We start from the raw sequence: 22749 nt of genomic DNA, 5'->3' as shown, positions 1-22749 counted from the left end.
CATGCATCCCCCTGACGGGCCTCCCCCCAAGTAAAAGCAGTAGAAATAGCAGAGCCAGGGCTTTGATGTGGTGCTGCAGCTCCAGGGTGTGAATTGTGGCCCTGGAGAAGGGGGTGACAAAGGAGAAGGAGCTGGGGGCCAGCAGTGCCACATCTGCCCCAGCTCCAGTGATGTCCCTAGCACATGGCCCTGGTGAGAGGGACAGCCAGCCCTCCAGGAAGGGCTCGCCCCAGCACCCAGAGCTGGAGGCAAACTTCCCTTGACCAAGGGGCCAGGGTGAGCAAACCCATACTCTGCTCCCTGCCCCAGTCCAGGCAGAAATGGGCCCGTTCTGAGGGCTGCCAGCCGTAAAGCTCTACAAAAAATCCTCCAGGAACATCCCCGCAGTGCTGGAGGGAGGGAGAGCCCCCATCCAACCTCCCTTAGGGGCAAGACTATCCCCAGCTGTGGCTCTGCCCATCCAAGCCTAGAAGACCCCAAGGATGAGGACTCCACCCTCTCTGGGCTGGTCCCTGGGCTGCAGAGCCCTCCTGGGGAGAGAGTGCTCCCCCTGCACTCCCCATGCCCTGCTCTGGGGCTGACTCCCCTTTGCCCCTGGAGAACCCAGCCCAGTCCTTCCTGGCTCTGCCCCAGTCTATGCCCATCCCAGCAGCTCCTGGCCCTCTTCAGCTTCTCCATCTCCCTTTTGAGCCAGTGTTTCTTGCTGCTCATCTCCACGCGCTCCCTTGGCTTTCAGGCTGTTTGGATTCCCCTTGGACAACCAAAGTGTTTCCATGCTCATGAGACTGAGCTGTGTTCCAGGCACAGAACAGGAGACAGAGCAGTGTCCAGCTCCCATACACCCTCCTGCGTGGTAAATATGGAAAAGCTGACAGAAATCCCTTCTTGACTCCACACCTGAAGTGAGAGCTGAGCCCAAGGCTCAGAGCTCGGAATTGCTCCTTTTTCTCTAGGCATGGCCAGCCCCAGCTCAGCCACGTGGCCAGCTGGACAGAGCAGGGTCCCACTCTGCCATGGGAGGATGGTGGCCAGCAACTTCCTGCCCTGAGAGCCAGAAGTGGTGATCCAATAGCATGAAGTCTCCACTGCCTTCTCCCTGCTTGTACTGGAAACAGGGAAACGAACCAGCACAGGAGGGGCTCCTGGTCAGCCAGAGGGAAGAGTTGCAGGGGGCAGAGAGCAAAAAGACAGAGATGCCAAGGAAAAAAAAAAAAAAAGAGGAGGAGGAATTTATTATACTTCAAATTTCAAAGCACCAAGACATGGCAGAAGACATTCATTTCCATCAAGTGTTCAGTAGAAAGGCTGGGCTGACAAATGACACTGCTGGGGTCAAGGCCTCCCCAGCAACCACCCCAGCCCCACTGCTGGTACCCAGCAGCCACAGCTGACAATGCAGCAAGAAACTGTGCAAACCCACCAGGTTTAATGTCCTCATGCCTGCCCTAGCAGCAAACGTGTGACAAAGACACGGCAGAGTGGAGAGAGGGGGTGGCTGGGTCCCCCACAAGACAAGGGAGCGGGAGGCCAAGCCAGGCTCAGAGAGCAGCCAGAGGCAGCCCCGGGGTCCTGGCACGGAAACTCCCAGCACGGTGTTGCTGGCAGCCGATGCCGCAGAGCAGCACCTCTGCCAGGAGGAACCGCTGCAATACCCATAACAGAGACAGAGCACTGATAGTCTCTGGGAAATTCATCTCCAGAATATAAAATAGTTGAGGTTTCCTGAGAAATAAAATTGACTCCCATGGAACTGACAGGGCCAGCCACATGTACACACATACACAAACACACACACTCTTTCTCTGATCAAAGACCAAATGACTCCATGGCTTCCACACGGACAAAATGGGAAAGCTTTGCTTCTCCCAGATTAGAACTATCTCTTCGTGTTTCTCTACCTCTGTGCCTCCTATGCACAAGCACACAGCCCTGCTGGGTTACATTCAGTGCCGTTACATTCAAACCCTTAACAAGCACAGCTCTCAGAGCTGTGAGGCCCACTCCTCTCCTGCACTGAGGGAAGGAACCCTTGGGGCCAGGTCAGGGCCATCCAGCTCTCTGCACTGGAGGATCCTTGGCACACAACAGTCAGAGAAAGCTGGCACAGCACATCAGGTCCCCTGCGCCTCCTTCAAGGCTTCCCTGTCACCAGGGGAAGCTGGCGGCTGTTGCAGCAACCTGGCCCTGTGCAATGAGACCCACCAGAGGACACAAGTCAGCTCAGATGGAGGAAGGACACAGCAGCAGCACAGCAGGATGCTTCATGATTCCCACAGTAGCAGCTGCCAGCAGTAGTGAAAAGGGGGAAGGCCTGTTACAGGGCCAAGCCAGACCTCTGTTGCCTTCAATACATAGCTCAGGACATAGATTTTGGGGTGTCCCACTTCCCCTGTTCCCAAGCACTGGGAGGGCTGGATCTCAAAGCTCCACAGGGAGAGCAGGACCAGGGTAGCTGATAAGCAGCAAGACCTTTTGGTAGCCAGATGCTGCCCGTGCCATCAGACAGCGCTTCCAGTGTGGTTTCAGCCCACAGCCTCTGCTGAGTGAAGCCACACAGTTCTACCAGCAGCAAGGAACCCCAGTTTTCTGGGATGTTTCTGGGATGTTTCTCAGTCTGCAGTCACCACAGAGCAGCACAGGGGAAACCAGCACCCTTCAAAACAGCAGCACAGCAGGAGGCCCAGGGTGCTGGGTGACAACCAGGTGTCACCAGTCCCGTTCCGAGGGCTCCCGGTAAGGCAGCCCCAGCTGAATGAAGACATCTCTCTCAGTGGGAGTGGGCAGAGTATGACCAGATGCCACCTTGATGCCTCCAGGGCCTCGCACCACGGCCGAGCTGAGGGCATGCTCCGATAGGCTCATGCCCTTGGTCTTGGCCAGGGCCCGCATGGAGCGGTTGAAGTGAGCCGAGCCGGTGAAGTAGAGCAGGGCACAGGCAAACTCACTGTAAGGCACCACGATGATGTCAAGCCGGCGGTGACGCTGTGCTGGCCCGGGGAGGCGACACACCCCCAGGTACTTCTTCTGATCACCATTGTCCTCCTGACTCACCAGGTCATCCGTAAGGAAACCTGGGGAGAGAGGAGAGGCAGAGAAATGCTGAATGGTAGAGACTGACACCTCCACCCCAAACTCCCCACTGTCCAGACAGCAGCTGAGGTGTGTCTTAATGTGCTGTGGGACCCCGAAGACAACCCAGGCTCATGCAGACAGCAGAAGCCATGCTGAGCTGCATCAATAGTCCTTAGCACTAGCTGTGGAGCTACCACTGGAGCAGGGCCAGGATCGAGGGCAGTATTCTTAACAACTTACAAGAAGTCCTGTTCTTGGGAAAAGCGATCACCTGCCCTTCAACCAATGTCATTTACTTCACTGACCCCTCAGCTTGGCCATCCTAAGAACAGCTTCAAGCACTGTGAGCCAGACCCCAGCCCTCTTACCGCTCCTGTGGAGACTGTCAAGCAGCTTGCTGAACACCCCGCGGTGAGACTGCCCATCTGGGTGAGTGACCAGTACATCCACGTCTCCACAGGTGGGTTTCCCCCGACGGTAGGAGCCACATGCCACACACACAAGGCCAGGCTTCAGGGCCAGGGCAGCTTGTCTGACCTCCAAGAAGAGAAAGAGGCATGAGGAGTCAGAGACCAGTCTCTTCATGCCCTTTCCATCAAGGCAGCAAAGGATCCTGTGCCTGCCCTGTGGCCTGTCCTGCATCTCCAGGGTCTCCACACAGAGCAGACGCTTGGCAGGCATGGCAAGCTGCCCCACCAAGGAGGCTGGCCTGCTGTCAGTAGCCACGTCAGCCAGGGTGGGGTCCACCCAGCCCTGCAGGTGCACAGCACATTGCCACACAATAGTGATCTACCACGACACTACCATCAGTCATCAGCTCTTGGGGGCACTGGGTTGAAGTTGGGTTGGGACAAGCAGGAAGCTGCAGCAATGCTGAGGAGTCAAAGTATGGCACAACTTGACAGAGCCTTTGGTTTCTAAGACAGCAGGAGAGAAGAGGATTTTCAGCTCTCCTGTGGGCCAGGAGGGCAAAGCTCACCAGCCCTGCCCACAAAGAGAATCAATTCAACACAAGATGGTACAGGTCCTGTTTCAGAAGCAGAGATGGGCCCACGGGGAATCTCTCCAGCAGGACCCAAGGCAGCAGAAAAATCTGCAAGTGTCCCTTGGAGTCCACTCCTGCCAGCTCTGCCTTTGCAGAAGAGCCAGGCTTCCTGACCCAGGAAAAACACAAATGCCCCAGTACTTTAGACCGAATGGATGCCAACATGCTGCTGCCAGCAGTCAGACACATACAATCAGAACATCCCCTAAAGCAGCCAACTCCAGGCTGGACCCCAGCTCCTGTTTTGTGCAGACAGTGCTAATTCTGATGGCTTCATTCATTAAATGCGTAAGAAAGTCTCCCAAGTCCTTGGACAGGAGTAAAGTATTCTTGGTCTGATTGTGCCAATCACCCTGCTGGCAGCAAATAATTAGGGGCTCAGCAATTCCCAGTGACGAGGCCATCACAGAGGCTGGGGTTCAGGAAGGCAGTGTCCATGCCCACAGCCCCTTGTCACTCTTGGTGATCATCCTTCATTAGCAAGAGATAAACCCATTAACCTTTGCCCCAGAGATGCTCCAAGAAGCCACAAGCCTTTCTCATGCGGAGCAAGCCCTCCTCTGGTGTCCTTGCCCCCCTTCTGGCTTTAAATGAAGATTTCTGGAAAACTCCCAGCCCCACCCGAGAGCCTAAAAGCTCCTCAGATCTCACTGTGACAGGCAGCACAGACAGTGACTAATCCCTCATTCTCTCTCCTGGGCCTGGATCAGAGGTGTGTGAGTGTGTATGGAGGGGAGCACAGTAATCCCATCAAGATAACAATAGACCCACCCCCAAGAGCCAGCTCCTCGACCCAGCCTGCCTGGGAAAGGGACCACTCACCACCAAAATGGCTAATCCAGCACGCAGGACTGACACCCCAGCAGGAGCCTGGCAGAAATGTATTCTTCGTGGCCAGGCCCTGTGGCCGAGTGACAGGGTCACGCTGGCTGCTGCTTCCATGGTGATCAGAGAGCACAGGGGTAGCAATGACAGTGTGTCCCCCAAGCTCTCTGCTCACATTAGGGTACACTGTCTTAGCACCCCATAATCCTGGAGTGCCATGGCATACCAGAGCAGGCAGCACCCATGTGCAGCCTGGACCCCTTTGCTTTCAGCAAGGATATCCATGCTCTGTCCTCCCCCCAATAACCAGCCCACAGCTTCCTTTGGAGAAGCAGCACCAGGGAGACAGCTCAGGGGCCTCGGATGAAAGGAGACATCTCAGGGAAGATGAGAGGCAGGAACCTGTTCGTCCCACCATGCCAAATGCAGCCTTTTTCAAAGCAGTGCATAGAACTGATACCTACGAAGTATCCTCCTCCTCACCAGTCACTGAAACTGAAACTCCCTATGGGACAAAGTGGGTGCCTTGTGTGCCCATGCCCAAAAAAGGTTCCCCGAGCACTGACGCTGCTCAGAGGAGAGGCTGAAGAGCTCAGCTATAACAGCGAGGGACATTTCCAGAGCATGCACCCTCCTGTCAGGTCCCAGCAGGTAATCCACTCTGAGGGCCTGGGGCTGAGCTACTCACGGTCTGTTCTATTTCCGCGGCTTCCTCCCGAGGCATGCGCTCCAGGAAATCCGTGTAGTGCTTCAACCCCACAGCTTGCTGGCTGGTGAGAGTTGCCTTGGTGCGGATATCATCCAACGTCCGGAAACCCTAGTGGAGACCATGTGATGACATTCAAGCATCTACTGAGACTTTCCTCTTCAAATACCAAGATTTGAGGAGATTGTATTTAACCTGTCTCAAGTCCAGGCCAGTCACAGCTTCTGAGATCACATGTAGAGCTCACTTAAGGCCTGATTCCTAAAAGAAGGGATTTAGGCAATCCCACTACCCACACACACCTCTAATCTCCACCCCACAGTGACTATGAATCTTAACTAAACTTGACAGAAGGCTACTGTTCTTAAGGCACTGTGTTCCTACAGCTGAAGGAAAACAAGTAATGCAAGTAAAGGAACACCTAGAATATCCCAGTGAGGTAAAGCCTACAGCATGAACACAACCATATTTTTAAGACAGCCAAGAACAGAGTCACAAACCAAACACTCTAGGAAAACAGGCTTCATTCACTCTGTGCTCAGGAGACAAACTGTTTTTAAAGAAGGAACCCACCCAGTGGCTGGGTTGCTCCAGTTGGCACAGTTACTTCAACCTCATTTTTACAACTTCCAGACAAGATGGACGGCTGCTCTGACAGCTATCAGAGCCAGCCAGGCCAAGAGGCCAGCAACTGCATCAGGAGCCTTCATGGCCAGGATGTCCTGGTTCAACCCTGGTTCTTAGCAGTGTTTCCATGAGCAGTCTGAGATGAGCTCCAAGCAATGATGCCAACAGAAGAAGCAGCATGTCCCCCACTCCCCATCTTTGCCCTCTACCCCCACCCAAATGCAAGTCTCAGTCGGGTGCACTCCATTCTTCCCAAACACACCCACAACGGGACCCAGTCTTGTAGCTCCTCCTATAAAACCAGATTCAAATTCCATCTGTGGATATTGGCAACTGGAAGCTATTTGTGAAATTAATTCTCCTACACTCAGCAGCAGTCTTCAAACTGTAGTCTGAAAACCTCTTGTGTAAGGCACTAAACTCACCTGCTGATACCACATCTGAGCTGTCTTGACCCCTGCTCCCCAGATGTTGGAAAACAACTCCAGCACAGGCACACTCTCACTGATGTGATCCAGCTTCCGTAGGTGCCCACTCTCCAAGATCTCCAGAATCTTCTCCGCCATACGCTTCCCAATCCCAGGGATTTTACAGGCTTCCTAGAAAGAAACAAGAGCTGCTACTGGAAAAGTGAAGATCATGGGCAAGCTGGGGAGCTGCTACCTACTCAGAACCTGGTCGGTCATTTGATCAGTGATCAGTAAGTGGCAGGACTAATTCTGCCCGATGGCCTCCTCTCTAGCCCGGGCTTACATAGGCTACATCGATGATTCAGCACCCAGTGGAAAAGGCCAAGCATGCAGAACAGGGCTGAAACACTCACACACTGAATGGCTGGACTGTCACAGTCAAGTTAATTTTATCTATCCAGTTAGTTTTATATATTATCCTGGATGGTGGCCAGTTGCTGATGCTTGAGAGGAAGGTGAAAACATCCCTGCATTGTGCCTGGGGAAGGCATTTATTTCATGAGTACTCAGACCTGGCCTTCAAAAGGCTCGGACTCCACTTTTCTGCTGTTCTGAAAACAATGCAGGTGGTCAGTGAATCCCAACTTGCACTTGCTACGCAACTTCCATAATGGAAGTCACCACACAGGAAGGAATTCCCAGGCCTGAAGATAAGCTATTCTATGTACAGAAAGAAGAAGGGATCTGGCTCATAACAGAGCTAGGATGCTGCATCTATCTCCCTGCTCCATCACCCTGGGAATGTGTTTTACCTGGTAGGAGGTGACTGGTTTGTGGTAGCTCTTGAGCGCATTGATGGCTTTGGAGTAGCCCAGAGCTCTCCACTTGTCCCCCTGGACCGAGTAGGCCTTTGCCAGCACTTCCAGCTTCTCTGTGATGCACTGGTTGTGATTCTCCTTCTTGCTGTTGGAGGACTGGGCACAAACCCACTTGCTGGCAGGCTGTGCCATTGCAGAAGAGCTGTCACTGGTTTCCTCTGATGATTTCACAGGGTAGCGGCCAGAAATCAATGCTTCCAGATCTCCCTGGGTGACACTAGCATCTTCTCCTTCGCTGTCTTCATCATCAGAGTATTTCTCAGAGTATTTCTTTAGGGAGAGGTAGAAAAGCAGCCATGTGAGAATAAGTGCATGTCTCACATGTCCCCTTGGCACAGGCTGCTCCCGAGAGTAGGAATTCAGAGCACTAACCAAACTCCAGGGCATGCAGTGCTCAAACTGCCATCTCTAGAAGCAGTTAGTTATATGCACACCATGGTTCTTCACATCTCAAGCTACACATGCACCCCTTGAAGCCACGTGTACATCTCACAAAGCACAGGAGAGACTGCTGTCCACCTGTGATCCTAGCACACGCCAAGCCCCAGAGACCTAACTGAGGTAAGACACCAAGCAACTGCTGCCAGCAGCATGGTATGACAATGCTGAAACCCCTGGCTGGGGGAGATCCTGACTCCCTCCTCCCACTGGGAAACCTTTTCCTGGTCTGGGGACTGCATAGCCAGAGCTCTCACATTCAGACTCTGCACCTTCCACCCTATGATACAGATGACAGGAGATAGGCACTGAACAAAATCTTAACAGGGTAGTAAATTACAACCCCCCATTTTCCCCATGGCTATCTGCAAGAGAAAAGGGGGAGGAAGGAATGACACAAAGGACTCCACATTCCTCAGTGACAGAAGAAAGAACCAATGTATACATTTGCTGATACCCTCAGCATTAGGATGCCTCTGTGTAGACTTAAGAAACAATGAGCCTTGGCTTCAGGTAACGAACAAAAGGGGATAGAAGTGGGAAGTTGCACAGAGGCTTTGTAGATTGCTTTGCTCACTGAGGTCCCGCTCTCTCCTGATGTATAAACACAGGAGTCGACAAAGATCCAAGAGCTTCTCTGCTTTGGAAGTAACCCTGAATGGCACAGGGCTGTTTGGGATCAGTCCAGCAGCTACATGCAGCACACAAGTCTGTTACAAGTTTCTCCAGAGTGTCAGCCTAAGTCAAAACCATATCTTACAACCTCTGATTCTGCTGGCTAAGGAGGTCTGAACATACAATTCCTGCACAAAGCTGAAGTATTTAGGCAGAAGAGGCAGGATGGTTCCCTTTTGTAATCTTGTTTTATAACTCTGAAAACTGGATCAGACTGAGGATTTGATAGACTAAAGCAGTTTTATTCACCTTGAAATGCAGCTCCCTTAAGACACTGATCCCCCTAAGGGCAGCAAAGCCTCAGAATGTTTAGAGCAGTCAGTCCCTAAAAAGCATTTAAGGACCACGTTACCCAACCACAATGCAAAGAACTCTGCAGCTGGGGCATGCAATTCCCACCCTCTTGGCTGGCAGTGTCACACAGGTGAAAAAGCACATAAATCCCTGACTCTCTACCTTTGCCAACAAAGCTGATGGACTCTTTACAGCCATATGTGCAAAAAACAACTAGTCCCATTAGCTTCTAAGATACTCCAGGATCCTACAGCAGCTGATTTGCTAGAGCTGGGTGAGACTGAGACAGGCATGGTTTGTCTAGAGCACAGCACAGGAGCCAGGATGGCAGCTGAAGCCCAGTAGCTGAGGCAACACGCCACTTAAGAGGGACGCAGGCAGCCTGGGGTAACAGCCCCAGGGTTCAGCCAGTGAGTAACTGGCACTACTTGCAAAGGCTGCCTTGCAGAAAACTGCTGCATCCAGATGCCAGTCACAAAACCATTGCTAGTCTGACTGGTAACAGGGTTTCCTCACAGGAGTTTACATCCCAACGCAGAACTCCCAGAGCAGCCCCTGTTCAGTATGAAACACTGGCACACTCATCATCTCCTAGAGAAAAAACATTCACACAAGCTAGAAAAGATTCTGTGCTTAAACAGAGGCTACTTCTAAGCTGAGATTTCAGCTTCAGCTTTACTGTTGTAGCTGGGTCTTAAAAGTGGTTGGTACTGTCTTTAAAGTCTATCTCCTGTGTTCTCTTCTCTTCCCCATAGTCCAAAGCTTGGAACAAGGGATTTTACTGAAGCGTTTACAAATATTGCTTTTGTGCACAGACTAACAGGAAATATCATTGCTTGAGGGGATTTAAAAGAGAAATTGCAATAAGGCTTCAGACTCTAACAGCTGTCTGACCACCCAAAGTAAAGGTGAACAGGAAGCAGGGCAGATACCACAGGATCTGTAACAGTACAAAAGATCCTTTCTCCTGCTAAGTGTGAGATCTATTAATTACAATTACCACTAAATCAGAGTTACATGAAACAGCAAAGATTGGGTAACTGCAAAGGTGACGCAGTTAAGGAGGAGTCAACTCTGCCTACAGAGCACTGGATAGTAAGTCTGGGGAGAAAAAGCCTAAAACAAAAGAGTCCTCGGTGGGCTGCCAGTTAGGGAGTAACCACAGAGTTTTGTGAAACAAAATTTGGGACTGTGTTAGAAAACATGCCAGCATTGCAAGGCAGCTGCTGCTCTAAGAGGTCAGGGGTAACTTTGCTACAGATAGATTTGAATGATGTCAATGCCCCAAAAGAATTCAGCAAACTTGAGCAAAAGTACAGAGAAAAGAAAGCAAGTTAACAGCAGGTCAGAGAAGCTGACTCACAGCAGCGGCCACTAATAACCCAACGCAGATATTTTAAGTTCATCACCACAATCGTTCAAGTGGCAACCTGATCCATTGCACCTGTGTCTGAACAGGGTGCTTGCTGAGGAGTGGAGAATGGGTCACTATGGCTCAGGGAAGAACATGGGATGAAATACCAAAGACAGCTTCCTGAAAGGGGGACACTCTCAGCCAGGGAATATTCCTCGAAAGGATGCAGGGGAAAAATGATCACCAGAGTGAGCCTTGGCCTGATCAGAGCACCAGGACTGCTTCAGCTGCAAATGTTCTGATGGGGATGAGAATTTAAGGGGTGTTATTTCTACTTTTAACACCTAAGGGGACAAAGAGCAGCAGTAAGCATGTCCACAGCCTGAGCCTGCCAGCACCAACCCACTGAAACATCCAAACACCTTCCCTTTGTGAGAAAATTTGGCATTGTATCCCTGCAGGGATGCTCTTAGTCTGGAAAAGCAGCATACAGGATCTGTTCACAAGGAGAAGGGCCTCTGTGGGAAGCCTCACCTCAGGCAGCTGCTGCTGTCCAAGGGTGCCCAGGCCTCGCTTCGAGGAATCCCCCACCTGTGCTTCAGTATTTGGTTTCACTGTTCTCTCCTCTGCTGGAAGCTGTGTCTCTTCACTGCCCAGGATCTGCTGCTGCTGCTCTTTATGCAGTTCTCCCTCCTCCAGGTACCTGCCACGGATCAGATGCCTTAGTATAAGAGAAGGAAGACTTCTCAGCCCCCAGAAGTTTGACTGAGAAACTCTTCTGCATGTTTTGGGATGGAGCAAACAACCCATATGAATTGTACTCGCTCAGATCACAGATAAATTACTCTGGTTTTGGTTCAGTTCCACAATTTTCAACCACCTTGCTGACCTACAACTTCCACTCCCATCTATCTCACTCTTAGACTCTTTCTCCAAAACTTTGCCAAAACTGTGATCCTAAACTGTGGCTGCCTGCTGCTCCATTCCTTATTTCCTCTTACGCCTACTTGTCAATTCTCTCTCTGCTTTTCATCTGCACGTAAGAAACAGCATTTAATCCTCAGCATTTTAAAAAGAAATCTTGTTATTGCTGATGGTTTATGAAGGAGGTGCCTTTAGCACCTGTAGCAAGTGACAGGACTCCTGTTAGCACTTCTGGGCCCTATTACAATTTTTGTTACCTCACAGAACGACAACTGGTCACAAAGTCACTAAATTTCACAGTCTGTATGTGGAAAAGTGACTTTGAGTCATGTCCACAGGAGCTGCAAAGAGTTGCAGTTTGAGACTTTGAGCAGAGGCCAGATTTTAGTACTGTTCAGTTTAGGATAGAAACCCTGTAGGTGAGAATGAGACAGCATAGTATTTGCATACCTGCGAGGCATAAAGACACCATAGCCGGCAGTACTCAGCAGCTTTTGGTCTCTAATGCAAGCACTTAGCCAGGATGCCTTCACTAGCTGCAACCCCGATGGTAGCTTGGTTAATTTAAGGAGACGCAAGGCCCGATCACAGTTCATGTCTTCAGCCACAATGACGTGTGTCACTTCTGAGGACAGCTGGTTGTGTACAACACCCCCATTGTGGACAATCTGCTTGTGGAAGATCTCCGCCCTGGCTTGGCCAATGCCAGCTTGCAACACGTAGGCAGTGACTGGTTTCAGCCACTCTGCTGAGGAAAAGAGAGGCAGGAGCTAAGTGGCAAGAGTAACAGTGTCCCAAACCAACTGGGCTACATCGCTCACGTAGGACTTGATGGCGCCAACAGTGGCAGGCAGTCTTGGGGGCACCATCTGGACACATCAAAGCATCCTGGACACAGCCTCTACAGAAAACACACTTGGGGGCCAGGCTTTCCAGCCTTTGGGGGAATGGGAACCTGCAGTTAACAAACTAGGGTAGAAGTATTACATTCCACATCATGGGCATGCAGGACTTACCCTCAGGTGTTTCTGTTCCTTCCTCTTTTGAAATCTTTGGAGGGATGCTCTTCTGTGAGTCATCTCTCAACTTCTTCCTCTTGGGAAAGGCTTTGACAATACCTCGTGGCTCCATAGGCCTGGTGGGAAGTTTATCTCCAACTGCTGAATAACAGTAAGGAAGAGGGAGGTTGTTAAAACAGTGTTACACAATCACAACTTTAGATTCACTTATTTGTTTCATTGACTTTGTTGGTTTGGGGTTTTTTTGTTGTTGCCTTCCAAAAATGCTTGCCCTGAGGAAACAAGAACTTCAGTCCACAAGCTCAGAAAAATCAGAAGTCATCAAAAAGCAACTTAAGCAGACATTGGTTGAATACCTCAGAAACCAGTAACCCTGGATTCTTACAATAGAAAGTATTCAACTACTTTAAAATTTCGGAGCTCCAGAAGCAACTTTATTTCCCAGACATTTCTTAAGCACATTCCCATAAAGAGGGAATGCCCATCCTGACAGGGCTGAAATCCAGTCACCAACAAGAAGAGATAAAGCAACTGCTCAATACCAAGCGTTTCATACAGTCACAGGAGGAAAAGCCCCAACCCAGCTTCAGCTGGAAATAGCAAATTTGTAAAGATTAACTAGTCAGGTCCATTACAGTTACAACTGCAGCTTTACCATCACTAACCTTGCAAAGACAAACTTTTGAGCTTTAACTACTAGCCCAGGCTACCAGAAAGTTCATTTTTCCGTAGCCTAAAGAAAACCCTGAATCACCGTATAGCCCAAGAGCTGCTTCCACCCATCTGCAGTGTTAAGACAATGACAATTTGAAGTTTCCTCTTTGTGCAGCACTTTTTATTTTGCTTAGAGATTTCTCACACACACGCCTGCAAAAGCCTCTTGCATTAAGCTTGGAAGAGCAAAATGGTCCCACCTGGCCATGTCTTCTCCCTGTGGTGACCAAGTTCTCATCCAAGTGCTAAACACAATCTCCTGAAAGACCAACCTAGAGCTAAACTCAAGTCCTTGCTTCTTTCTTCAAGGAAGAGTTGAGCTTCAGGAGTGAAGAAACCCTGCTACATTTCTAAAGTTCAGCTTCACTGAAATGTTTCTGATTTCAGGGCATTTTGACCAAAAAAACCCAAACTCTCTGAAAACAGTAACACTTTCTATTATACAAAGAAAAAAAAGCGCACCAAAAAATCGCCAGGCTCCTAAGAGTCTAAACCCTCTTCAGAACTTGGAAGAGTGATTTTCTAGGTAGTATTTTTAAGTAATCTAAACACACACGCCAGGTACCAAGCTTGCCTTGCTAGCATCCTCAGGCCGCGAAGGCTTCAGCGCCACCAACCCGGCTCGCCCCGGGCCCAGCGACACCCAAAACCCCGGGGTCAGGAAACAATTCCCCCCAAAACCTCGGGGCTGGGCCGGAGATCAGTCTGGGAGAGGACGGGAGTCCCCCGACGGCCCGGCCTGGGGAGGAGCCCCGAGGGGGCCGAGACCCTCCGCGCCAGCGGGGCAGCGGCCGGGGCGCCCCGTAACCCCCGTCCCGAGGAGGGGAAGGCCCCCCCCAACCGGACAGGGCGCAGAGGCTTCCCCGCAGCCGGGGGAGCGAGGCGGGAGGACGAGCGCCGGGGCCGCCCTCACCTCCGGGCCGGGAAGTGCTTCCGGGTGGCGGCCGGAAGTGTCCGCGTTGCCGCGGCGACGGGGCCCGGCCGCCATGGCGGTGCCGGGCTGGCGGGAGAGGCTGCGGGCTGCCCGCAAGACAGCGCTGGTGCAGGACGGTAACCGCGGCGGCGAGACCGGAAAGCTCCCTCCTTTCCCCCCCCACACCTGTTTTGGGGTGACCCTGCAGCGAGCGGGCGGGGGGACGGAGCGGTCCCGGGGATGGCCCTGCACCCGGGGCAGGACCCCAGCAAAGGACCGAGGCCACCAGCTGGGGGACGCGGCCCGGGGCAGCGGGACAGAGCCCTGCATCTAGGTATAGGTGTCTGCCCCTTTCCCCTCACCCCTTGCCTTGCCTCTAGGGAAGCGGAAGGTCCACTACCTGTTCGAGGATGGGAAGGAGATGGCCGAAGAGTACGACGTGAAGAGTGGTCAGTTAGTGAGTAAGTGGAGCTCTGAGGGGGCCCCTGGCAGACGTGGGTCGGGGCACAACTGGGGCACGCATGGCAGGTCTGCACTTGCAGGGCCAGGGTGTTGAGAGGGAGCTCCTGGTGAGGAACAAATCGCCCCTGAATATTCTGGGAGATTAGCATGCCTATAGCTGAATTTTGTATGGTTCAGTTTGGGCCCAGGGCGCTCTGACTTCCGTGACGTAGCAGACCTTGCTTTAGCCCAGGATCTCTCCCCAGCAGCTCACCTGCCACAACAGCTTGGACAGGATAAATGGAATTGACATCTTGCATAGCCAGGAACTGAATCTGTAGTACATGCTGGGGTAAAATATGCTTTTTGGTGGTTTCTCCAACCACAAACAAGCAAGGTGTTGGTTAGGGCTCTCATCCAAAACCTCATCGCCAGTGGCATGGCACCTGTTGCAACCTCACCATGGCTTCAGCACAAAGTAATAAAAAAGAGGCATTCAGTACAGACTTTCTGAGTTCAGGAATAGGCCAGCTAACAGATCCACTCACACCAATGTGGAAATGACTGGAATTAAGATATATATCTTCATATCATCTCAGTGTGCTGCACAGCTTTGGCAGTCATTTGCTGGAGTTCTTCTAATAGACCAGAATAATGAAAACCCTTCTTTTCCCTTTCACAGGTAGAAAATGGCGAGAGAAGAACACCCTTGGGGGCTCCGGGAAGTGGCAGGTTGAAGTGGGAGAGCCAACCTCGCCGCTGCTGGGAGCACTGGAATCAGAGCTCATAAAGGAAAGCAGCTCCAATGTATGTAAGGGTCTGCAGGCATGACTGCACCTAGAACAACCTAGTCTTGTGCTTACAGCAGTAGTTGGTAGCGGAACACTCACAGCCCCAAAAGACAGCCTTAACCTGCCCAGCACTACTATAAATCATCCCAAAGGTGCAGGGCTGGCTAGAAAGATGGAACAGCTTGGGTTCTTTTGGGGTCTTCAAGAGATTTGTAGTTTCCTTAAGTAGAGAAACTTCTGCTGTGTTGGCCAGTGTTGCTATTCTGGCTTCCAAAAGAGTAGGCTGAAAGGAAGGCCAGTGCCAGGACAAGTCAGTGGATGGAAAGCAGAGGTGATGACCATGAAAGACCAACACAGGTAGTGCATAGCAGGCTGCTCATTAACGTAGCACAGACTGTTTCATCTTCACATCCCTCTATCTTAGGTTTTAGTCTCTCACCATCTTTTCTACAGACCTGAAACACAGCACAGCCCTGCACAGCAAACTGGGGCAGAGACAGGACTGAGTCCAGCAGGTCCCTAGGGTAGGCAGAGCTCAGTATTCAGTGGCCTGTGAGGAAGAGGCCTGGTTTCCCTGTAACCCTGTGCTGCAAGATTCCCTCGCTGAACACTTTCAGCCTCCTACAAGCAGGGCAGGCAGTGGCCTGCATAAAGGCAGAGGAGTACTAGCTCTAGGAAAGTTTTGCTCAGACAGTTTGAGTTGCTCCCTAATTGTCCAGTGAGAAAAAGCTACTCCCACGTGGAGCCTCTCAAGATAGTACAAGAAGGGGGCAAGGAGGAGACAGCTGGAGGGGTCTTGCTAAAGGTGCTTGTTTGCTGTAGCCTGTCTTCATGAGGAAGGATACCCTGAGCAGCTTCCAGTGGCGGATCCGTAACCTGCCCTACCCCAAGGAGGTCTACAGTGTCTCTGTGGAGAAGGAGCAGCGCTGCTGTGTCATCCGGACCACCAACAAGAAGTCAGTAAGGACAGCACTGCCAGTGCTGACAGTCCCTTGGGGTGGGCTGGCACAGAGGGCAGGCTAGTGATTGCACAGGGGGGGTTGTCCTCTCTTGCCTTCTGTCCGTAGTGTGCAAGGGCTGAGGGGCCCCACCTCGCAGCTGTGTGTCTCCTGCTGTCCAATTTCCACTCCCAACTGCCACAGACACGTTTACAGTAGAACCCCTCAAGCTCTGAGCTGGCCTTTGCAAAGTTACCTCACAGTTCCAGTAGCATAATGTTTGCTCTCTTCCGCTGTGAAATGTTGCTCCCTTAGAAAAATAAAGAGCCTCGCAGACCTTTTGAAGCTAGAGCATTCCATCTTCTCCCTCGGACACAATACTTTGATCTAGTCATCGTATCAGCATGCATGGAACTGCAGATCTCCCTGTGTAAACCTGTCTGTAGTCACAATGCCAATGACATGATCTGGGGGTAGCAAGAAAAAAAGGCAGACTGAATCTGGAAAGGAAGGAACTCTATATTCTGCCAAAAGAAATTTGAGATGGGAGAAAAAACCCCATTATCTTATACTATGTCAGTATGTGGCATCTCTCACTGCGTGAGACACACACTGTGCCCAAAGCATTTACAGCTTTGGTGAGATAAGTCAGGATTAACAGTAGTATTGGGGAGAAATAGCAAGTATTAGGAGAACAAGGGAGAATACTGGAAGAAAGTGAAAGCTATTTACAAACCGAGATAATACACCAGTATGGAAAGCTGAGCAGGCTGCTCTCTGCTTGCCTTCCCTCCCCAACATTGCTACAGAACACAGAAAGATAAGATTCATGGGTAAAATCAAGCCCAGTGCTTCCCAATCCGCCCCCTGCCCTCTTTAAGCTGCTCTTTGTAGCTGGCTGTAGGTGGTGCTGTTGGCAAAGAACTGCTGCTCTGGCTGCTGAACGCCTTTTAGATCGCAGAATCCGCAAATCTTCAGGCAAGGGTTTACCACACGAGAAGCCGTGGCAAGGGGATTTGAGCTCTGCACATGAGCACACCTGGACGCTCAGGAGGAGGCTAGACAGGAGGAAGTCGGAGTCTATCCCATGAAAACAGCAATTACAGCTCTAATACAGAAAAATGCTGGCCTAAATGCACGCAGAGGGATTCACAGAAGAGTGGCACTTTAGTAGGGAGCCCTGTGTAGCAAAGATGAATGAGATTCCCATCAGCCACATGTGAATACACATGGAGCTAGGACAGGAAGGGAGTACATGAGCCTAAGTCTGACCACATATATACTATCACAGACAGGCTTATCTACTTCCAGTCCTACTGTGTATGTGGGAACTTTCTTGCCTGTGTAGGTGCTGTAAGGTTATAACGTACCACTGAGGCTTCACCCATGCCCTACCTGACTTCGAGTTTTTTTGTACCACTCTCAGGAAAATGGTAGAGTCCCCACAAGCAGCCAGCACCTACACACTCATAGGCTAGTGTCAGAGAGAGTTAAAGGACCTGACAGCAGCTCATGGCCTGCACATGAAAGTTAAGGACTTTTGGAATTAAAGTTGCAAGTCGTCTCATTGGGGACAAGAACGACTTTGCTGTCAGTAGGGAACAGGGACAGACACCAGCACCAAAACACTTAGTACAGGCTCCAGGATATCTTACATCATTTCTCCTGGGTCTCGGCCAGGGCAAGGCACCACTTAGCAACTAATTCCAAGATAGCTACAAATGCATGGAGTCCACAGAGAGCGTGCACATCACTACGGGAGGGAAAGGAAGCCTCGGAGCCTCTCCAGCCCTTGGAAGTCAGCCACACTGCTTCTGAGCAACAGAGCTGTGCTGACCGCCAGCCAGAAGCACAAGCAACAGGATGGGTTGCCAAGTCACTACTGAGTAGCTCAGCTCTAAATTCTCAGCATACCAGTAGCAGTTTTCCCTACAGGCTGACAAAAAGTGAGTTTCCAGTAGGAAAATAGTAAGAGGTGACCACATACGCACTGTGGATCTCAGGCCAGGACCGAGGCTCAGAGTGCAATACTGCCCTTGGCCATGGGGTGAGAGGCGAGGGCAGAGAATCTGCCTGCCTCGGCAGGGGTGACCGCCCATCAGCTACCTCCAGCCCAGACAGGAGCTCTTCACTTCCACCAGTTACTCCCGTTCCCTCTAGCCACAGCAAGGGCTGCTCAAGTAGGATTTGCTTAAAAACTCTTGCTGTAAAATAAATCCATTAAACTAAATTCTAAAAACAAACCCAGAAAGCCACCTCCCCAAACGCCAAACCTGATTCAATTATTGTAGCGAGGCGCAGCGGTAATGTTAGGAGGAGGAGGGGGTGGCCAGGCAGATCTGGTTTCCTTTGATCTTGTCACAGATTTTAGTTTGAGGCCAGCCAAAGCCATTCTTTTCCCCTTCTCCTTAGTCCTGGGGCAGCAGAATGCTGCTGTTTCATTGATGACTCCCAAGGCCCTTTGAAACAGTGGGTTTTTTCTGTGTACTGCTTTTTTTTTTTTTTTTTTTTGTCTAATCGGTAAGAAGTTAACACTTCCTTAACATGTCTTTGTGTTCATCTAATCTCTGCTGTTTAACCTTTGACATCTCCCTTATTATCCATGTCTGCCACCTTTTCCAAATACCGACAGCAGTGACAACACAGAACGGTTTGAGCCCTGCGGTAACAAGCTGCGTACATTCCTCTCACTGCACCAGGAGAGCCATTTGCCCTTTGTAGCTGTTTTCACCGTGACTTGGAAAATAAACTGCAATTTGGGCAGAGGTAGCTAGAGAGGCCAAGCCTCACACGCAGCCAGCTGAACGGAGAAGAACCCCTCATGGTGTGACAGCAGCCACTGCCTGTTCCTGCTTTGGGCACCTCAGTACCAGCTACAGGCCAACTCCTTGGAGAGAGTTGCCCACAAGAGTGCTGGAAGAGATTAAGAACTCAGCTATGCCTCTACATGGGCACGGGACCAACTAGTGTATTTGGTGCAGCTGGAGGGAAGCAGCAGATGCAGGGCAAGCCGTGCCAAGCAAGAAAGGTCTCAGGCAAACACAGACACAGGCCTACAAGGTTCTGGTCCCAACGTCTTAGGAAATCTCTTAGCTGCCTAGACAGCTTATAACCCCTCCAGTTTTGAGACATATCCCCTTTTCTTCCTACTGAGCAGAGCCCAAGGTTTGGTTGGTGGAGAGACACAGGCTGGATAGGGAGCTGGCAAAAACCTCTCTGTCCTCTGCTTGGGAGTGAGAGGTGATCAGGAGACTGGGATAGAGACCAGGGAAAGAACAACTAGGGGAGCTGGAGTGCAGAGGAGAACCACAGCCACACACTGCAGAACAGAGGCTCAGGTGACGGTGTGCACCTACACCCGGAGCTCTGTGCCCAGGGGCACGCCTGAGCACCCCAGTGCCACTGAAGCAGGAAGTTATCTAGGAAGCACAGCAAGAGGCCAAAGAGATGGGTTTAGGAAGGATTGCGACACAAAATGGTGCATCACTCAGGAAAGTTAAGTAACAAGGCACCAGGGCTTTGACAGCTGTTTTGCCAAGAGCTAATGAGAGCTGCTGGTATTCAGTGGGAAGGAGAGGCCATGAGTAGGGACAAAGACAAGGGACACCTGGCACTACTCAAGGGCAAGCTGGAGGGAACAAGACTGCTCTTACACACCAAAGCCCTTCAGGACTTTGTTTCTAGTTTGTTTCTAGTGCTCCTGTCAGCCTGGATGCACCAGCAGGCACACATGTCACAGGTCCCTCCTGCCAACCCTGACAGGTCTACTGTCTGCATCTACACCTTGTAGAACAGCACTCCACAGCTCAGCACTGCTAGCAGGGGAATAGGTACCACACCTTCCTCATTTTTGTCTCCTCTCTCATTTGTAGGTACTACAAGAAGTTCTCTATTCCTGACCTGGACCGATACCAGCTCCCCTTGGACACAGCTGCCCTGAGCTTCACCCATGCCAACAACACCCTGATAATCACGGTGAGGTTTTAGCCACGCAGAACAGCACTTTGCCCTTCTCTTTATGTCCACAAAAAAGTTAAAATTCTTACACGTGGGGAAATGAGGCAGAGCAGGGAGATCTGCTGAGGGTCACTGATGAGCCCCCTTCTCTGTCACACAGTCAGTGAGAGTTTCAGATTACACTGGGCATGCTGACACTAGCCAGGACAGCCCAGGCCACAGGAGGGGCCCTGCTTGCTGCTCAAGGTGACTTGCAGGTGGAAGTGTCTGTCATGCCCTGTTTTCCATGTATCCCCTCCCCTCAAGCCTGAGTAAGCCTCCACTCTTGTGACAGCAAGTTTCTCTTGTGTTGAGTTCAAGGACCTGCTGCACTTAGAGGCCTCACAGTCTTGAACAGAATTTTAAAGTCACCTTGCTTTGTGTTGGAGAGGACACGCTTCCAAGCACATGGTGGAAGTGAGAGACTAGCAGAATGGGCACTTCCTTGTTGTTGCAAGAAGCAGACAGAGGCAGACAGATGCTTTAGAGCAGCAGGTACTCCTCTTCTTAAAAGTGGAAGTGAGCTACCCAGAGAGCATCACCTCCGAGGGAAACCTTGCAGCAGAGCTGGGGCTGCACGTGCAGAGGAAATAGGCCAAGAGGAGCACCTTGAGTCCTGAGCTTCTGTTTGCTAAAGGCCAAACCCCTGCCAAAAAGCACCTGCATCCACCACTAAACGGCAGCTGGGCAAGGGGGCTCTGAGGGGAAGATGGAGGAACAGCAACTCTTACTTCTCTGCCTTTTAAATAATGTGTGTTATATTTATATATAACATATGTGAGTATACAACCAGTGATCACACCAGGGATCTGCATGACACAGCTTGCCAGGATATTCCAGAGGGGTTGATGGGGGCCAGGACTCCACATCCAACTGGAAAGTTTTACTTACACTGTAAAAGACACTCTAGATATTGGCAGGTGTCCCTAGCACCATGGCACTACCTCTCCAAGGGGCTTCTGAGGGGGCCGGTAACAGAAAGGCCTCCCTTGGCAGGAGGTCCCCAGCTGTGCCAGGAGCACTGACCCCGCTGGGTCAGCTCAGAGCAGAGGCTGAACAGGAACGCTAAGGGCATCTCTCTCTGTCCTACAGTACCAGAAGCCGAAGGAGATCCTGGCTGCAGAAGAGCAGCTGCAGAAGGAGCTGAAGAAGATAAAGGCAGCTAACAATGAGGAGGGTGACTGTAAGACCCAGTAGGCAGTGGCTGCTCAGAAGCTGAGGTGGGGGGTGGCTCACTGTCACAGCTTCCTGGTATTTATTTTGCCTTTTCTAATAAAAGTTAGTCTGTTGTTAATAGAGCCGTTTAGAGGAATCGTTGCAGGCCCAGGGAGACAGTGAGGCAGTCGATCTCTCTACTGCCCAGTCTGCTGATTTACACAGACATTTATGATCCTTCCATGAGTTGTGGGAAGCTGCAGCATGCAAAGGAAGCGCGCTGCATCCACAGCCAGCAGCCCTCTCCCCATCCTCCCTGAGCAGAAGCGACATGAAAGCTGGGTAGCTGAATTCCCTCTGTCTGCCACCATTGCTGAAGGCAGTAACCTGGAAAACGAGAACCCCCCTCACACCCCTTACCTGCCTGGGAGGTGCTTGGAAGCGACTCCCTCCTGTGCTGTTGTGCAAGGTCCTCTGTGCAGTCAGGATGCTCTGGTGACCCCAGTATCTCTGCAAACAGCATCAGTGCTTAGATGTGCATGGGCACAGCCTATGAAACAGGGTGGACACCCAACTGCTTCCTTACCGCCAGCTGTGCGCAACGTGATGTGCAGGGTGCAGGAACCAAAATGCAGCTGCCTTCATTTGCATGGCACGGGAGGAAGGACAGCTCAGGAGGAGCAGCAGCACACCCCTTCCGAGAGGGCACAGACACGGCCCATCACAAACCTCGCTGCGCGGACAGCACCCACGCACAGGGACAACCCCAGCAGCGCTGATTTAGCAACTTGCCCTCCAACCAGTTATTGTCTCTACCCTGCAACAGCTATCTGCCCTTCCTTCCATTCCAGTTCATATTTGAACAGCTCCTACTCAAACCAACCCTACTTTTAAGTAAGCCGGCCACAGCACAGCTCCCCTGACAAGGGCTGCCTTTCGAAGCACGAAACTCCTTAGAGCCTGGGCGGCATTCCCCAGTTAGAGCCTCGCTGTTGGGTGGGCCCAGGACACACCTACACAGTCCTCCCAAAACAACAAGGGCACCATTAACTGGCAGAGCTCACCAGAGCCATTGCACCAGACCCACTTGCAGCTTCCCCATTCCCCAATGTCCCCCAGGATGTGAGAGTGCACCCTTCTACCCACCATGGGGCTGCAGCTTCAGCCAGGAAGAACCGAAAAGCTGCTACAAGTGTGCAAGACCTGCCACCACATGCTGCAGAAAAGAAACGGCAGGACTGGCAGCAGTGTTGCAGGCAGGCCTGTCAGGGGAGGAGTCTCCTACATCAGTGATACCTGTTTGCCTGAGCCTGTTCAGCTCACATGCTCTGTCCTGCTCTGGGCCTTACCCAAGTCCTGGTGCAATAAAGAACCTTCTCCCATCCCACAGTTACTCTGGTTCCTTCCCAGCCTCTTCCTGGCAAGACTGCCACACATTTAATATTTCCCTCCCTCCCAATTTCATTAAAGAACCTGTAACACACAGGACCTGAGAAAAAACAGACCACCCCCACTCCCAAGGTCTGCCAGCTCA

General features: G+C 51.4%; 2 protein-coding genes across 6 annotated transcripts; one reads left to right on the top strand and one right to left on the bottom strand.

The window, feature by feature from the left end:
* Positions 1–1225: 1225 nt before the first annotated feature.
* POLL (DNA polymerase lambda) lies at positions 1226–12401 on the bottom strand. Of its 4 annotated transcripts, none has more exons than XM_074907598.1 (8): positions 12265–12401; positions 11699–11996; positions 10859–11027; positions 7498–7833; positions 6701–6874; positions 5631–5759; positions 3441–3609; positions 1226–3071 (listed from the first exon to the last, which is right to left on the bottom strand). In XM_074907598.1, exons 1-8 carry the CDS (start codon positions 12377–12379, stop codon positions 2707–2709), a joined length of 1755 nt encoding a protein of 584 aa, XP_074763699.1. In that variant the 5' UTR covers positions 12380–12401; the 3' UTR covers positions 1226–2706. The 4 variants fall into 4 exon arrangements, with proteins under 4 accessions (XP_074763699.1, XP_074763700.1, XP_074763701.1 ...); XM_074907599.1 differs by having other exon boundaries at positions 11699–11993; XM_074907600.1 differs by having other exon boundaries at positions 10859–11045; positions 12265–12400.
* A 1547-nt stretch (positions 12402–13948) lies between these two features.
* On the top strand, positions 13949–21753 carry DPCD (deleted in primary ciliary dyskinesia homolog (mouse)). 2 transcript variants are annotated; one of them, XM_074907602.1, is made up of 7 exons: positions 13949–14031; positions 14275–14355; positions 15018–15142; positions 15949–16086; positions 16745–16747; positions 19980–20039; positions 21153–21753. In XM_074907602.1, the coding sequence occupies exons 1-7, from the start codon at positions 13968–13970 to the stop codon at positions 21255–21257; spliced, it is 576 nt and encodes a 191-aa protein (XP_074763703.1). In that variant the 5' UTR covers positions 13949–13967; the 3' UTR covers positions 21258–21753. The 2 variants fall into 2 exon arrangements, with proteins under 2 accessions (XP_074763703.1, XP_074763702.1); XM_074907601.1 differs by lacking the exon at positions 16745–16747 and having other exon boundaries at positions 15949–16082; positions 19937–20039; positions 21153–21738.
* Positions 21754–22749: the final 996 nt, after the last annotated feature.

This window comes from Athene noctua, chromosome 5, assembly GCF_965140245.1.
Source record: "Athene noctua chromosome 5, bAthNoc1.hap1.1, whole genome shotgun sequence".
Lineage (NCBI taxonomy): Eukaryota > Metazoa > Chordata > Aves > Strigiformes > Strigidae > Athene > Athene noctua.
This window is presented reverse-complemented; position numbering and strand designations above follow the sequence as displayed.